Source organism: Oncorhynchus clarkii, chromosome 10 (genome assembly GCF_045791955.1).
Source record: "Oncorhynchus clarkii lewisi isolate Uvic-CL-2024 chromosome 10, UVic_Ocla_1.0, whole genome shotgun sequence".
In the NCBI taxonomy this organism is placed as follows: domain Eukaryota; kingdom Metazoa; phylum Chordata; class Actinopteri; order Salmoniformes; family Salmonidae; genus Oncorhynchus; species Oncorhynchus clarkii.
The window spans coordinates 42,079,261-42,097,275 of record NC_092156.1 but is presented as its reverse complement, the minus strand read 5'-3'; the positions used below and the strand labels follow the sequence as shown (position 1 = coordinate 42,097,275).

At 43.6% G+C, this 18,015-nt stretch overlaps 1 protein-coding gene across 2 annotated transcripts in view; it reads right to left on the bottom strand.

Annotated features, from left to right (window-relative positions):
• The window catches only part of LOC139418489 (neuroligin-2-like), a 77,869-nt gene that overhangs the window by 42,462 nt on the left and 17,392 nt on the right, over positions 1-18,015 (bottom strand). Inside the window, exon 1 of one of the 2 annotated variants that reach the window (XM_071167998.1) lies at positions 5,210-5,705. The exons of the other annotated variant lie outside the window; for it this stretch is intronic. Coding sequence (XP_071024099.1) covers positions 5,210-5,705 — 496 coding nt within the window. Of the gene's footprint in view, positions 1-5,209; positions 5,706-18,015 lie in introns of those variants that run through there. 2 annotated transcript variants of the gene reach the window in all.

Below are 18,015 nucleotides of genomic sequence, written 5' to 3'. Positions count from 1 at the left end.
AAATCCTTCCCTTCGGTTTCTAGACAGGTCAATAAGGGCACAAATAAATTTTTCATTACGATTATTTTACCTTGGAGAATTCTTCTGCAGCTTGGCCCCTGATTCTAACACCATTTATAAAGTGAAATTGGCAGGAAGATGCAGCCAGGATCAGTCATGGAACCAAAAGAGTGAGAAAATAAAGAAAACACATCTTACGCATAATAATCAACCACACCGATGAAAAAAACACACCTAAAGAATTTTAACAAGCTTGATTTGAATATATGTGCAGTTGAAATGTAGCTGGGTCAACAGAGGAACAGAGTATCCATTTCAGCCCTTACATGTGCTCCAATTAGGAGCTGGGCAGCAGACTGACTGACACATGATGTAATGGGCTGGCGTTCAGTGAAATCCAGTGGTCCACAGATGATCATTTAGCTCAGCTCCTGTCCCCCTCCTCCCAGTCAACACTGTTTCTCCACGGTTGAGTGAGCGTGGAGCGGCCTGAACATAAGCTGCTGTCTGCTGTCCTTCTCCATTTCCCCAGTGTGTCATGACCGTACTGTGCTGTGTGTTTGACGAGGTGTGAGACACAGCATCAGGCCCTCACCGTGCTTCTCCAGCGGCTCACAGTGTTCACAGTGCCATTCCCATACCCCTCCCTCCGTCCATACCTAGCTCTGTGGCCCCCGCCTGCTGAAATACGGACGATCCGACCGTCTGGGGGAAATAGGAATGCAATGACACAGTGCTCTCGCCGAGCAGGCTGGCGGCTAATACAGTACAGGGGATTCTCCACGTGAGGAACCCAGGCACAGCTGGACTAAAAAGAGCCCCTGTGTGTGTTTGTCTCTGACATTAGGTCAGCTTTGTTTTCATTATTCTAAAAAGCAATTCAAATTTCATTGGCGTTGAGGGCGCAGCAGGCTACATAGCGGCCTGGTGGGGAAGGACATGGAACTGATTTGCATTCAGAGCCTGTGACCTCCTCTACCACAGCCCGCATAGAGAGGAGGAGGGAGGGGGGATACAAAGAGAGAGGGAGGGAGGAGCTCAGAGGCTGAGAGCAGAGGGGGTTCTGTCTGAGTATTTCCTCCTTCCACGGTACTACTCTTAAAATTGGGCAAAAGGGTGTGATGTGTGGTTTCCTCTATGGTCTGTGAGTGTTGGGTCATTCTGAGGCCTCAGATTCAGGTAGCAGATGAGGGTCCATTAGAGGGACAGTCAATAAGGGGGATACATAGAGTGGTGCACTAAACAGGCCTTGGGCGTGTGGGATATTGAACTGTGATGTGTGGAAACTGTAATAATCCATAGACCCGAAGCAAGTCAAAATATGTCAATACTGTATGAACTACATCTGATGTATGAACATGGAACATTGATATTTTGACTTTCAAGAACACTCAATTGTTTCACACACAGGAAGTAATAGATGAGGACAGCGACAGGCCTGTGTGAGCAGTGACCCCTAACAATATGTGACAGAATATGACAAGAACACAAGCCACATGTAAGAAACACACTTTCACTCACAGACAGGCACTCCTGTACCCTTGGCTATAACCAAATCACACACAATCCATTGTCCTCCCAAGCAGCATAACCCATAGCAACTTGACATAGAATATGATTTCAGCCAATCACAAGCCAATCGCAGGCTTCCCAATTACAGTAATCTCCCCTTCTCTCCAGTACTTAGACAGTATTTAGAAAAGATTTACAACATAACTCACTACCCTATTCATACACTATTTAGTGTTCAAGGTGCTGCCTCACTTGATTAAACGCAATTAATCAACAGGATGAAAAATGTCTGTTGGCCAGGTCGAGCTAGAATCCAGCAGTGTTTCTGGTGCCCCTCGTTTCCCATCCCAGCCCAAAGCTCACTTTCAAAGGCATCCCTCTTTTGTGTACATGGAATTAGATAAACCTTCAGTTTCTGGGCTAATTAGCTGTGGAGTTGTGCACTAGGCAGGAGCTAGCAGAGGTGCGACTGCTACAATACAGTACACAACGATGTCTCATTTCCCCCGAAGAACAATCCTGATCCAATTTTCACCAGATCAAGGGCTGCTGCGATAGCAAAAATAGAATAATTTGTTTGAGGTTTGTTCTTGCATCAGAGGCAATTCACACGGTAGTTCTTCTGCAGTGTCAATTGTTATTTATTCATTTATTTATACATTCATATCAGTTTCCCCTCCCCCACCAATCATCATCACCCAACCAGTCTTCATGTGTATTATACTCTGAAGCTTGAAATGACTCTTGAGCACGTACCATCTTTCTGTTTGGCTGTGGAACATATTGATCGGATTAAAACGGAAATTAATTTGGAACACTGCCAAGACGTGGCCTGGTGGATTGTGATGTCACATCCTTCGCAGTGTATTGCTGCTGAGTAGACATCACAATGGGATTGCAAACACTCAAACTCTCTGTTACAACGCCTCATACACAGTGAAATATGCATGTCGGCTAAATGTAGACTGCAGCCTAAGCCCATTACATCTAGTATACTGTGTGAGCTGGGTTTTGACATATCATGGGGTGAAGCAAAGCCCAATATGTTACTACAGTAACACTATAGAGCCTAGACATTTACTTAGGTCTATAAAAAGCGTCTCTATTGTGAGGTCAGTGTTACAGTACAGGGGGATTGACATACTGCAATTCTGTGTGGAGTCAGTACTGTGTGTGTGTGTATATACATGTATATACACATACTGTGTGCGTGTTTGTGAATGTGGCTTATGTTAAACACTACCTGCTAATTAGCTTTACTGAATACTGAACAATCTTTGAAGAAAAATCCTTTCCTTTCCAAATGTGTTTAATTGGTCCTGATGGAAGAGAATATTGAAGTTACACTGTTATGCTCCATTATGCTTTTAGTAAGTCAAAATAAATCAATGCTTGGACAACTAATCAACTACAAGGGGGCAGAGCCTGTCAAAAGAAAATAGTACAACACTTTGTTTATCCCTCTCCTTAAAGCCAATCCAGAGTCTGTACTTCAACCCAACAGCAGCCCAAACTCTGGTTTGGGCTATGCTACGGTATATCAATAATACAAATGTTAAAAAAACATGAAACAGCAGGAAATCTTACAGACTGTGCCTTTAAGTTATTACGTCAATCTTCAGCAGTAGATTTCTGTCAAATAGAATATAATCAGAGATCAGCAGACCCCCGTCAGAACACTGCTTGATGCAGATGGAAGCAGGCTGATCTGCTAAGGCAAGCACTTCTTACTGACATGATTGGTTCGTGGCAGATAGTGGGAACCAACGAGGCTAGGATTCTCAGGCCCTCTATTGCAGTGATGCTTTGGGTCAACCAATTATGACAAGCTAATGTATAGAGGTTGACCTCCATGACAACCAAGGAGATGAGCTATCATCTGCAGCATATGAAGTCTCTCAACCTGATCATGGGTGCACTGTGCTTACTGGTTACTGAGCTGAGCATGTTAACATGTCATACCTACATTATCATCTTCAGGAAAGGAATTTAACTTCGGAGTGTATGTGTGTGTGTGTATTGGTGTGCTGGTCTTGAAAATAATTAAATATGAGTGCTATAAATGGCTTAACCCCAAACGGACTGGTAACACTGCCTGAAATCTGATTATAGCTAATGCTCAACTCCAATGAGATTCAGTACACAAAGGATTTCAGGAGCACAGCTGAAATTCTCAGAACCGAATGCCCTTGATACAAGCAAGCCCACTGGGCAGCCTAAAATGGAGATACAAATTCCGTATATGTAAATGCTAAACCTAGAAGTCTCACAAGTATGTGCACAATATTGTTTTCCCGAGCACACAGCGAGGAAACAAACACAGCCCAGTTGGGTCAGACAATAGAGATGATCTGGTGTAAACATACAATTCATCAATTTGCTTCATTAGAGGGACATGTTTTTTTTACTGTGGTCTAGATTTTCGGTTGTCCCTCGCCAAGAACTCATGTTCATTTTACGTTTATCTAGTACATTTTTGCCATTGACATGTCTCAATCCTCAAGCCATGGGTAAATATACTTCCTCAACAAATGTGGACACACAGTGAGGGAGTAGCATAGCTAACAAACACTGACCTTTTGACCGAGCCGACCCTTCAACAAAGTGATGGGGGTTTGACAGTTATGTATCATTTTGGAGGATGTTATATCAATAGTTTGGACTCCAAGGTTGTTGTTTTTTGTTGCTAGCTGGCTCTAGTCGGCTGTACCTGTGCCAAGACTCCAGTATTTTTCATCCTATAGCGTGTTATCCATCTTCTTTTTAAACAGTGAGCCAACATGTTTTGAGCACTTTTATGGTTGGCCAACACTCCTTTTCTCATGCTCCCTCTCATCTCTCTGCAGCAGACATATAGTGAGAAACATGTTTGGAACGTCAAATCACAATACATATAGAATCGTGAAAATCTCAATAAATATCGTAAGTATAGTGTATATTGATTGACACATTGCTTGATGTGTATTGATGAGTATAAAGGGCTCATTTGTGAAAGAGACCTTGGTCTCGGCATGACTCCCTGTTAAAATAAATAGAATATCCTATTGTGAGGTCCTGGGCAATTTCCAGCTCTTACTATACACTGAAGCTAAAAATCCCTCTGACAGGACTAGCGTACAGTAAGCATATCAAGGAAACCTTGCCTGAACAACAGACTAAACAGTAATCGAGGCTGACATGAGTGTAAGTGCTGCTATTCTTTGGTAATCTCATGGGTGTCTATTGGCTCAGCTTAAGAGCCCTTGTGTCTCTGATTACAATCTCCTGAAAGAATGATCCAAATGATACCACTCTATAAAGATGCTTCAATAGCGTTCCCTCTTGCTGGGACCAAATAACAGTTGCACTGTGACATAAAAAGGCTGAGGAGGATGACGCATGCAATGCATCCTGGTCATTTTCACACTACCGTCTTACTCTGGAGTGAGATAGCCAAGAAGGACCTGCTTCTCAACCGGAGACGAAACAAACACAAGGTTAGTAGTGATCGGTGTAAATGTGGTATCTTACTGCTAACCTTAAGTTAACCTAACCTACTCCACACCAGTTAGAACAGGATGTGAATGAACTATCTGACCAAAACTGAGGAGATCTCTTCATCCCCAGCAGTAGAAACCCTAGACAGTCTGTCCTAGCCTGAGCCTGCCTGACTGGAAGTTTACTCTGGCCTGATAGATGGAACAGGAGCTGGACTCACCATCCTCAGTGGGCACGTAGACATTGAGGTACAGACAGTCCTCACTCTGGTTCTGAACGTAGCCTGCTGCAGCATCCAGGTTGTCAGTGAACCACACCGGCAGCATAATCTCAGGCAGCACCCCGTGTACGTTCTGCGGGCATACAGGGGCAAACTGGGTGGCGTTGCGAATCTCCTGCCAGGAACCTGGTGCCTCAGGGGGCTGGAAGCGACGCTCGCCAATGGGCGGGGTGGCATAGGGCACGCCCAGGTAGTGCTCCACGGGCCCCAGGATCTCGTTGTTGAGCTCCTTCCTGACGCCGCGCAGCTTGCCATAGCCCGTGGTGACCATGGGGTGTTTCCCGCTGAGGTCGGCCCGCTGACAGGAAGACAGGGTCAGGCAGAGGGCCAGGCTCAGGAGACACACCAGACACGGGTCAGACATCCTGCGGGGGCTGGAGCGCCGCGTCCCACCAGAACCCTGCCGTCTGGGACCACTCTCTGAGAAGAAGGACATGTCCTTCAGTCTTCTGGCCAGAAAAACAAATTATGACCAAGAGTTCACTCGTGGGCAGAAATGGGTATAGAAAGGACCTCCAAATAACCTAAAATTAGTAGGTTATTGGAGATACTGGGATAAATAAGGTATTGGGAGGGGTGGGGGGGTGGGGTGGGGTGGGGGGTGGGGGGGGGGGGGGGGGTGGGGGGTGGTCAGAAGCAGAGGTGCAGAGTGCGTCTTCCTAGCATGGTGTGAGAAGTGAGAGAGCAGGTGTAGAGATGGGGATGGACGGGGGGCATCCTCAGCTAGACTGTCTGCTCTGGTCCATTCTCCTGAGAGCTCCAGATAGGCCAGCTGCAGACTGACAGCTCCCACGGCCAACACGCCACACCTGGGTACACACAAGGGTCAGAGGTCATGTTTCATTAGTGGGTCTGTGTTTCGAGAGACACACACACACACACACACACACACACACGAGTCATTAACTATAGCCGTTTTTAGTATTATGTAAAAACGGCAGTCCTACATCAGTTACATATGCACGTAAGATTTGCATTACATCGTGTACATTGTGCACTTGAGCTGACAGAACTAAGACATGTTCCCATTCACATGTTCACATCTTGGATACTGTATATCCATCCATGCTACGGTACTTTGAAGTGTAAAATGCTCTCCATGTAATCGACTTGACTCCTCAGAGAACACAACAGCAATAAAAGCCCATTGACACATCAATCAGGAAGCCTAAAAAAAGCGTGACACCTCTCTCCCCCTCCCTCCGGTGCGTCTATGTTGGCTTCCCCCTCACAGCTTTGTTTAGTTGGTTCCTGCCTTCTCATGGTTCCACTCGAATGGGCGGCGCTAATCTGGCCCTGGCTTTGGGAGATGGAGCCGTTTAGGCGTGATAAAGGCTTTATGAGGCTAGCGCTCACTGTCTGCTGAATACCTCCCACCCCACCCCCACACCGCCCCTCACCTCCCCTGCTGCAGCCACTCCACCTGATGACAGACTAACACGCTACAGTGATGGCATATGATGCTACAACACACTATGACAAGACAAGGATGTGAGCCCTATCAGGCTGAGGGAAAGGAGAAAGGAGCTAGCTAGCTGCCTGTAAAGACAACAATTTGGGGCGGCAGGGTAGCCTAGTGGTTAGAGCGTTGGACTAGTAACCAAAAGGTTGCAAGTTCATATCCCCAAGCTGACAAGTTACAAATCTGTTGTTCTGCCCCTGAACAGGCAGTTAACTTCCTAGGCCGTCATTGAAAATAAGAATTTGTTCTTAACTGACTTGCATAGTTAAATAAAGGTAAATTAACATATATATATATCCCTGACTCCATTTTAAGACCGGCAGGCTAGGCTGTCTGTAAATGTCATGGAAGTGACACAGCTATACTGAATGGATGTTATTGACTATGCTGTAGCCTACACATTCAACTGAGTCACTATTAAAACATTCCCAATGCATGATGCTGCCACCGCCATGCTTCACCGTAAGGATGATGCCAAGTTTCCTCCAGACATGACGCTTGGAATTCAGGCCAAATAGGTCTTGGTTTTCATCAGACCAGTCCTTTAGGTGGGCTGTCACTTTTACTAAAAGTGGCATACGTCTGGCCACTTTACCATAAAGGCCTGATTGGTGGAGTACTGCAGAGATGGTTGTCCTTCTGAAAGGTTCTCCCATCTCCACAGAGGCACTCAAGAGCTTTGTCAGAGCGACCATCAGGTTCTTGGTTACCTCCCTGACCAAGGCCCTTCTCCCCCGATTGCTCAGTTAGGACGGGCGGACAGCTCTAGGAAGAGTCTTGGTGGTTCCAAACTTCTTCCATTTAAGAATGATGGAGGCCACTTTGTTCTTGGGGACCTTTAATGTTGCAGAAATGTTTTGTTACCGTTCTCTAGATCTGTGTCTTGATACAATCCTGTCTCGGAGCTCTACGGACAATTCCTTCGACCTCATGGCTTGGTTTTTGCTCTGACATGCACTGCTCAAAAAAATAAAGGGAACACTTAAACAACACAATGTAACTCCAAGTCAATCACACTTCTGTGAAATCAAACTGTCCACTTAGGAAGCAACACTGATTGACAATACATTTCACATGCTGTTGTGCAAATGGAATAGACAACAGGTGGAAATTATAGGCAATTAGCAAGACACCCCCAATAAAGGAGTGGTTCTGCAGGTGGTGATCACAGACCACTTCTCAGTTCCTATGCTTCCTGGCTGATGTTTTGGTCACTTTTGAATGCTGGCGGTGCTTTCACTCTAGTGGTAGCATGAGACGGAGTCTACAACCCTGGCTCAGGTAGTGCAGCTCATCCAGGATGGCACATCAATGCGAGCTGTGGCAAGAAGGTTTGCTGTGTCTGTCAGCGTAGTGTCCAGAGCATGGAGGCGCAACCAGGAGACAGGCCAGTACATCAGGAGACGTGGAGGAGGCCGTAGGAGGTCAATAACCCAGCAGCAGGACCGCTACCTCCGCCTTTGTGCAAGGAGGAGCAGGAGGAGCACTGACAGAGCCCTGCAAAATGACCTCCAGCAGGCCACAAATGTGCATGTGTCTGCTCAAACGGTCAGAAAAGACTCCATGAGGGTGGTATGAGGGTCCGACGTCCACAGGTGGGGGTTGTGCTTACAGCCCAACACTGTGCAGGACGTTTGACATTTGCCAGAGAATACCAAGATTGGCAAATTCGCCACTGGCGCCCTGTGCTCTTCACAGATGAAAGCAGGTTCAGACTGAGCACATGTGACAGACGTGACAGAGTCTGGAGACGCCGTGGAGAACGTTCTGCTGCCTGCCACATCCTCCAGCATGACCGGTTTGGCGGTGGGTCAGTCATGGTGTGGGGTGGCATTTCTTTGGGGGGGGCCGCACAGCCCTCCATGTGCTCGCCAGAGGTAGCCTGATTGCCATTAGGTACCGAGATGAGATCCTCAGACCCCTTGTGAGACCATATGCTGGTGCGGTTGGCCCTGGGTTCCACCTAATGCAAGACAATGCTAGACCTCATGTGGCTGGAGTGTGTCAGCAGTTCCTGCAAGAGGAAGGCATTGATGCTATGGACTGGCCTGCCCGTTCCCCAGACCTGAATCCAATTGAGCACATCTGGGACATCATGTCTCGCTCCATCCACCAACGCCACGTTGCACCACAGACTGTCCAGGAGTTGGCGCATGCTTTAGTCCAGGTCTGGGAGGAGATCCCTCAGGAGACCATCCGCCACCTCATCAGGAACATGCCCAGGCGTTGTAGGGAGGTCATACAGGCACGTGGAGGCCACACACACTACTGAGCCTCATTTTGACTTGTTTTAAGGACATTACATCAAAGTTGGATCAGCCTGTAGTGTGGTTTTCCACTTTAATTTTGACTCCAAATTCAGACCTCCATGGGTTGATAAATGTGATTATGTTGTCAGCACATTCAACTATGTAAAGAAAAAAAGTATTTAATAAGAATATTTCATTCATTCAGATCTAGGATGTGTTATTTTAGTGTTCCCTTTATTTTTTTGAGCAGTGTATATACAGGTGTGTGCCTTTCCAAAGCATGTCCAATCAATTGAATTTACCACAGGTGGACTCTAATCAAGTTGTAAAAACATCAAGGAGGATCAATGGAAACAGGATACACCTGAGTTCAATTGCAAGTCTCATAGCAAAGGGTCTGAATACTTATGTAAACAAGGAATGCGTTTTTTAATTTTTTTTTTATACATTTGCAACATTTCTAAAAAAACAGATTTTCGCAATGTCATTATGAGGTATTGTGCGTAGTTTCATGAGTCATTTACATATTTAATCCATTTTAGAATAAGGCTGTAACGTAACAAAATGTGAAAAAAGTCAAGGGGTCTGAATAGTTTCCGAATGCTACAACCATCCCAGCTCTGCAGATTGTGCTGTAAAGAGACAGAATCATTAGATCATTTGTTTTGGTACTGTCAATATGTAGCTTGTATTTGGTCACAGGTTCAAGGCTAAAGAATTGCAATATTTACCTTGCGCTAACTCTGCAAATAGCACTGCTGGGTGATAATAATCTTAGCAAAAATGTGTATCTGTAGAAACTATGAGAACAGAAAGGTTCAGAACTTTTGTGAAACAGCACTGTTGAAGAATATATGGTAATTAGAAATCAAAACTGGATGGCCTTCAGAGATAGATGGGAGGGGTTGAGGATAGCTGAAGGCTGGGACCTAAAACAAACAAACAAATAAAGACAACTAATGTAAAATATATTGTGTCTGTAAAATGTATACAGTATGTATAAGCTGGAAGTAGAAGCCTAAGTATTGTTGTCAATTATTAGTTTTTACTCCAATTAGGGGAGGGATGGTTTGGTTAGGGGAAAATAATAAAATAAAATATATATATTTAAAATATATACAGTACCAGTCAAAAGTTTGGACACACCTACTTATTCCAAGTTTTTTATTTTTATTTTACAATTTTCTACATTGTAGAATAATAGTAAAGACATCAAAACTACTACATAACACATATGGAATCATAACCACCAAAACGTGTTAAACAAAATATATTTTATATGTGAAATTCTTCAAAATAGCCACCATTTTCCTCTGATGGCTTTGCACACTCTTGGCATTTTCTCAACCAGCTTCATGAGGAATGCTTTTTCAACTGTCTTGAAGGAGTTCCCACATATGCTGAGCACTTGTTGGCTGCTTTTCCTTCACTCTGCGGTCCAACTCATCCCAAACCATCTCAATTGGGTTGAAGTAGGGGGATTGTGGAGGCAGCACTCAGCACTCCATCAATATCCTTCTTGGTCAAATAGCCCTAACACAGCCTGGAGGTGTGTTTTGGGTCATTGTCCTGTTGAAAAACAAATGATAGTGGGACTAAGTGCAAACCAGATGGGATGGCGTATCGATGCAGAATGCTGTGGTAGCCTTGCTGGTTAAGTGTGCTTTGAATTCTAAATAAATCACAGACAGTGTCACCAGCAAAGCACCATCACACCTCCTCCTCCATGCTTCATGGTGGGAACCACACATGCATTGATCATCTGTTCACCTACTCTGCATCTCACAAAGACACAGCATTTGCAACCAAAAGTCTCAAATTTGGACTCATCAGCCCAAAAGGACAGATTTCCATTGCTCGTGCTTCTTGGCCCAAGAAAGTCTCTTCTTATTATTGGTGTTCTTTAGTAGTGGTTTCTTTGCAGCAATTAGACTATGAAGGCCTGATTCATGAAGTCTCCTCTGAACAGTTGATGTTGAGATGTGTCTGTTACCTAAACTCTGTGAAGCATTTATTTGGGCTGTAATTTCTGAGGTGCAGTTAACTCGAACTTATCCTCTGCTACAAAGGTAACTCTGGGTCTTCCTTTCCTGCTGGCGGCCTTCATGAGAGACAGTTTCATCATAGCGCTTGATAGTTTTTGCGACTGCACTTGAAGAAACTTTAAAAGTTCTTGAAATGTTCCTGGTTGACTAACCTTCATGTCTTAAAGTATTGATGGTATGTTGTTTCTCTTTGCTTGTTTGAGCTGTTCTTGCCATAATATGGACTTGGTCTTATCTTCTGTATGCCATCCCTACCTTGTCACAACACAACGGATTGGCTCAAACACATTAATAAAGGAAAGAAATTCCACAAATAAACTTTTAACACGGCACACCGGTCAATTGAAATACATTCCAGCTGACTACCTCATGAAGCTGGTTGAGAGAATACCAAGAGTGTGCAAAGCTTTCATCAAAGCAAAGGGTGGCTACTTTGAAGAATCTCAAATATAAAATATATTTTGATTTGTTTAACACTTTTTTGGTTAGTACATGATTCCATGTGTGTTATTTCATAGTTTTGATGTCTTCACTATTATTCTACAATGTAGAAGATAGTAACAAATCAAACAAAAAAACTCTTGAATCAGCAGGTGTGTCCAGGCTTGACTGGTACTGTATATTTCCCCAAAATATATATGGGGGATTGGAAATGATGCAGACAATTACATTGATAGAAGCCACAATCTTTCTGCAATATTAAAGCTGGAAAAAAGTGTCACTCTTACTCTAATGTCTGTAATTTTAAGATTCACACATTATTTGAATCTATGTAATAAAAAAAAGAAAATAGATATATTTAACAATAAGAGCAATGGTGTGAAATTGTGCATTTCATTACTGGAGATAAATGGAAAAAGTGAGATACATGACACTGTACCTGTCCTTTAAAAAGGTTCAATATTGTGTGGGTCGTAACGGAGTGAGAATGTGTGATTTGAAAAGACGTTCCTAGGTTGGTATCTCAGACCGCCAAGTGGAGAGGCAGAGGAAGGAGTCAGGTGCCAACCTCTCTCACAGAAATTTACACCGAGATGAGAGACCTCTTCTGACCGATATGCCATCGGTTTGCCAGCCAACAACTACCCGTCCTGTTTTAAATATGGCCCATTAAAACAATGAAGTACAACAATGATGATTATGATCCCAGTTTGGCAGGTGTAAAAGCCAGAGCACAACTTCCTGTGTCACATTGTATATGAGGGTAATAGGACAGAGATTAAGATAAAGCATGATACATTTATACCTTTAAAGTTTCAGCCTATTGGTTTTTGAGATGTGATTGTGGACAATTGGAATACCTATACTTGATGACTAAGGATTTGTGTATTGATCTGTGTTGATCCAATTGTTGATCTGTTTCTCAACATTATGATGTTGTGGTATTGGCGTTGGTGTCATGTTAGACTGTAATGGTTTCTCAGGGTGTATATACCTCATGACTGCATCCAGATATGAGTCACCCTCGTGTTTTAATGAGATCTCTTTGCTCTGATTATTGGAGATCCTCAAATGTCGTTAGTCATGCATATTTATCAGATATAATTAGGGCCTGCTGCATATCGCACTTGGCAAGTGGGCTGAAATTAGATTTCATAAATATGCATTTGTTTTTTTGACCCCACACCCCCCGAAAAACAAGACAAGACAAAGAGAAGGAAATGAAAGGAATATGACACACTAAACAACAATAGGGAGACATAGCTATGGCTGCATCGACCAAACCTTCATAATCACCACATGTCCACCCGGTTTTCACTCCCACAAATTAGAGAGCAGGAGATGAGGAGCGAAGGTAGTTATGCTAGCAGATGACAGTACAGTGTTGGCCTACCACTGGAATTTGTGCGCTATCATTAATACGGGCAACACACCTGGAGGGCATTACTAGCAGCAACCCCCCAGCCATATGCATAATATTATTGATTTTATGAAAATGGATCCACCACTATTTTCTCAAAAAAATAAATAAGACAAAACAAGCCTAGGTACAGACAGACAGACAGACAGACAGACAGACAGACAGGCAGGCGCGCACACACACACACACACACACAGTAAATTGCAGTCTGGACATAGGCATGCCAAGCATAGTTAAATTCACTAAGCTATTGATAAGGCCTAAAAAGACAGTATACAATGAAAAACAAAAACAACAATATGTTTTAAATAGGCTGTCTAAACAGTTACAGGCAGCATAATTGCTCCCCGTAGGTGTATTATAGGCCTATAGACAAGGAAACTGAAGACTATGGAGGGTTTTACACCACCCAAACTTTTCACAGGAGCTGGACATAGATCCAGTATGAAGAGAATGGGGAATGTCCACTCACCGTGACACTGTTCCCAAATGTAATGCTTTATAAACATCATGGAATCATCTCACAGACCATATTTGGACTTCTACAGAAATAGCAGACAAAATTGCATCGCATTCGAGCCATGTACGTTCTCAACAAACTCATGGACGGTGAATCATTCTAATACGTTTTTTCCCCCCCCTTCAAATTAAATGAAAAACAATCTGTTTGTTAAATAGGATATGGTCAGAAGCATGATATCATAAATCACATCTCACATTCCATGAGCAAAAGGCATTGTGTGCACCCTATCCCCCACCAGAAATATCAAAATGAACTCTGAATTCATTTGGAGACATTTAGCTATTAGCGCTGCTTGAACATTGGGGCACGTTTGTAAGGACACACCTCAGTTATTTCCACCACTCCCACCTCAGCGCAAGCAAGCTCTTATAATAAGGCGCCAGGGTTGGAAAATAGCAGAGTGCCAGAGAAGTGCAAGTCGAAATTGCAAAAGAGCACGTGCCTTAACTTCTGCCGAGTCTCTGAGAGACAGATTTATTTATATATCAGCATGATAAGGTCAGCTCATAAATCACTCACAGATAATATTTATCTCTTCGCGATGCAGTATACGTGTGTGTGTGTACAGTAAATGTGTGTGCGTATGCAGATGTCTCTCAGTCAGGGAGGTGTTGTGTGTTCTGGCCCAACAGAGTGCTAGCATTAGCGTTTAGCTCACGGGGAGGAATCCCACATGTGAGCCCTTATTGATTAGCTTAGCGTGGGTTAGGGTCACATTCTACAGGGCCTGCAGTCTGACAGACTTCCTCACCACTGCCTGCCCAGCTCCCTGAGTGTGCACGAGCTACAGACACAGACACACTCTCACACAAGATGCGGAGTATTGACTGCAGGGGGAGGGGCTAGTGCACAAAGCTCTAATTATTCCATTATCAGCTCACACAATGAGAAAGACAACACTAGCTATATGTCTAAGGAATGGCAAGGGGAAGCAATGAAACCAGCCCAAAAATGATATAACCATTGACATGTTGTTCAGGCCCACCACATAGGCCTACAATATGCGTTGAAATAGGGTCAGATAGTACAAGCACCAGCAGCCCCATCAGTAGAAGTGTGTAGGGTTGTGTAAAAGGCCTACAAACGTAGGATCTTAATTTGATCACTCTTATGTTGATGAGAATTTTCATCCACAGCAGGAAATGTAAACTTGTAGTGTATTCAAGGTTTAAAAAGGCTTCTAAAGGTTGTAACTTACTTCACCTTTAAAATTTCAGACATGATTTGCCCTAATGTGAAACGTATCAACCCCTACAAAAAATATCCATGAAATATAATCCACATGTATGTAATAATTGACTGTATGTTTGTTTATTCCATGTGTAACTCTGTGTTGTGTCGAACTGCTTTGCTTTTTTATCTTGGCCAGGTTGCAGTTGTAAATGAGAACTTGTTCTCAACTAGTCTACCTGGTTAAATAAAGGTTAAATAAACATTTTAAAAAACATTTCCTGTTGCTGCAGGATTATTTTCCTGCTGTAGCAAACTGGCTCAAATTAAGATCCTACATCTGTAACAGTCATTGTGGCTTTGTCAGGTGAAGCCGTTTGATGTAGTAATACCTTCTGCCTCCAGGACAGTTTTAGAGGTGTGTTTAAGTGGACGAATGGTCAAAGTGAACCGTGAAAACCCTGCAGAATGGTGGCGTTTGAACAAACAGCGTGTCATAAGCTTCTTTGTCTCTGCCGCCGGTGCTAAAAAAACACATGCACTGTTTCAACTATCAAGCTGTTCTGTACTCCTGTGTTAGTGTACTTTTGTGGATGTCAAGCAGTTTATAAGGCCAAACAACAGAATGCCAATGTCTCTGGGATAACAAACTTATGTTTCAATCCACAGCAACTCAGGTGTCCGTTTCTATGAGCAGAAAACACACATGTGCACGCACGCACGCACGCACACACACACACACACACACACACACACACACACACACACACACACACACACACGGCGGATTTACTGCAAGTACAGTAAAACTGAAAGCTGGATAATTCAACTCTAATGTTATTCTTAGTTAATCTATCCCTGGTTAATATACAGTGGAGGGTAATATCCCCTCTCCTCTCCCACTCTGACTGAATCTCTTCTGATTCTTAGTTCAATCTATTCTTAGCAAATCTGTTCTGGACAGCAATATCCCACTGAAGGTTAATCTGTCTGAGAAAATAATCATTTTAGCATGTTATTTCTTGTTCCAGTGTTAATTTCAGGGTGACCTCATAATCACACTGAACCCCTGGGCTGTCATCCTTCATGAAGGCTGGGAGCTTCATCCCAGAATTCCCTCTGTTCCGTGTGAGCTCTCTTTCTCTCCAAGCAGCTCCACTCTGAGAAGTGCTCAGTCAAACACTACAGAGTTCCCGACCACCACCCTCAAACCCCATCTCACTCCAGCCAGGGGAATTTAGATTACAACTAAACAAAGTTCCCAACTTAAAGTTACGATATTAATTAACCCAAAGTTCAACCATGACTTCAAAATAATTTCTAAAAATGTAAAATGATTAAAGTTTCTGGCTAGGGGAATCCTAGAGGAGCCAGTGACAAGGAGACAGAAGACCATTGAGTTCCTTTGAGATTTTATTTGTCATTATTTCTCCCAGGATGCATTCCTACAAGTCACAGCATGAGAACCAATCAGATAAACAAGTTCATGAATAATCAAATAAAAGTAAATGAAGGGGCCTCTAACGAAGCAGGAGTAACGGTTGTTAACGAGTCAGGGAAAGAGACTAGGGACATAAAACAGCGGGCAGAAGGGAAGGTGAGACAAAAAAAATGGCTCTCCGCAGGACAATTAATGTGTCGCCCACAGTGACCACTGGTCTTTAATCTTAATGCTAGCAGCCCACATACCAGCCAGTGACCCTTCATCTGACTACCCTCCACACACATACATAAAAACACGGAAACATGCCCGCACACAATAATTATTGCCCAGATAAAATTCAATAGATTTCTACATTATGTTTTGTATGCATGTACAGTGTAGCTGTGTTCGAATAGTCATACTAACCGCACTAACCATACTATTTGTGACGTAAATTGAGTATGTAGTATGTTTATTGGTCATAGTATGGATAGAGTTAGTATGCCACAAGTTACCGGATGTCGTACTCCATTCGCCAAAATACGAAGACTACACACAGTGGACACTATTTCCATACTTTTAGGGCCGATGACGCAATTCATCGAACTTGCCATTATATTAACTATATGCTAACTTAACTACCCAACGTTTATTGACTTGATTATTTGCGTCAATCTTAGCTAAGTGGTATAGTCGTGCGTTCTGAGACTCAATGAACATAAATTCGCTCTGGCCATCTACTCCGATTTCATAACTGATGAATTTACGAACGCTCAACACCCGTTGAATATGGCCCGTGTCAGTAAACGTCGGCAAAAAAAAAGCGTCATTAAATTGTTGCCAGCAGCACAGATAGTCACCAACGCTCTGGAAAACCATCTCTGCTAGGGCAGTTGTGGTCAGAATGCTCGGAACAATCCCCACTCCTCAGCCAGAGCGTCCAGTATGCATTCTGAACGCTACCAGAGGGAAACGCTCTGAATTTACGAACGGACAATCTGGCAACTCTCTGAATTTACGAACACGCCGAAGTGTCAGGCTAGTCATTTGTTATGCTAACAAGCTAGCAAGAGGTTGCATAGCAACATCCTCAAATTCCGGTAGTACGCTCAACTGAAAGGATACCATTTGTTTACAGTATACAAAAATGAACTAATAGTACATTAGTATACAGTATGTTAGTATGGGTATTCGAACACAGTTTATGTCTAGGCTGGCATTCGTGAGTGCCAGTGTGCGCGTTACTGAGGTACACTGGTGTGAACAATCTGGCCACACACTAATTACTATTTATCGAGGCAGCAAACTAGGTGTGTGTGTGTGTATTGGGGGAGTGTGAGCAGTTTGACAGCTGCTTCCCCTCTAGCCACGGCTAATTTAAGGAGAGCGATCCTGGCTGAGAGGAATGGTCTGAAAGGTTGAATAATGAACCCAAGTGGCCCCATAACACAGAGCGCAGCAAAGCACAATCTAACTGACCCATTGTGTCTGCGCCAAGTCATGTCAACTGCGTTCAAATGTCATACCGGCTCTTCTATGACTGCTTACTGGTGATGTTTAATGTTCCAATTGATAGAAGGATAATCAACATTTGTAATAGATTTGAGCTGTACTCGTATCTTTCAAAGTGTATATGGAATCACTTAAAACATGACGTGGTCATGTTACACCAGCTGAGAGATGATGAATATGACTGAATATTGCAGGTTGTGTGCAGGCTGGTGTAACATGGGAGGTGGCCTGTGTATGGGGGAAAGTGATGTACCTGTAGAACAAAGTGATGAGGGGTGGTCTAAGGAGTGGTAATCACTCTGAGCCATATCAAATGCAACAGCTACACTTCATCATGGATTAAAACGGATACAGCCCTCACATACCTTCACTTGCCAAACACTCCCCCTCCCCACAACACACACACACACACACACACAGGCACACACACAAGTTCCAGCAAATTGGTCCATGCCTAGGGGCAAGACCTGGGAGCTAGGCAGGGGAGCTGGGAGTTTACAG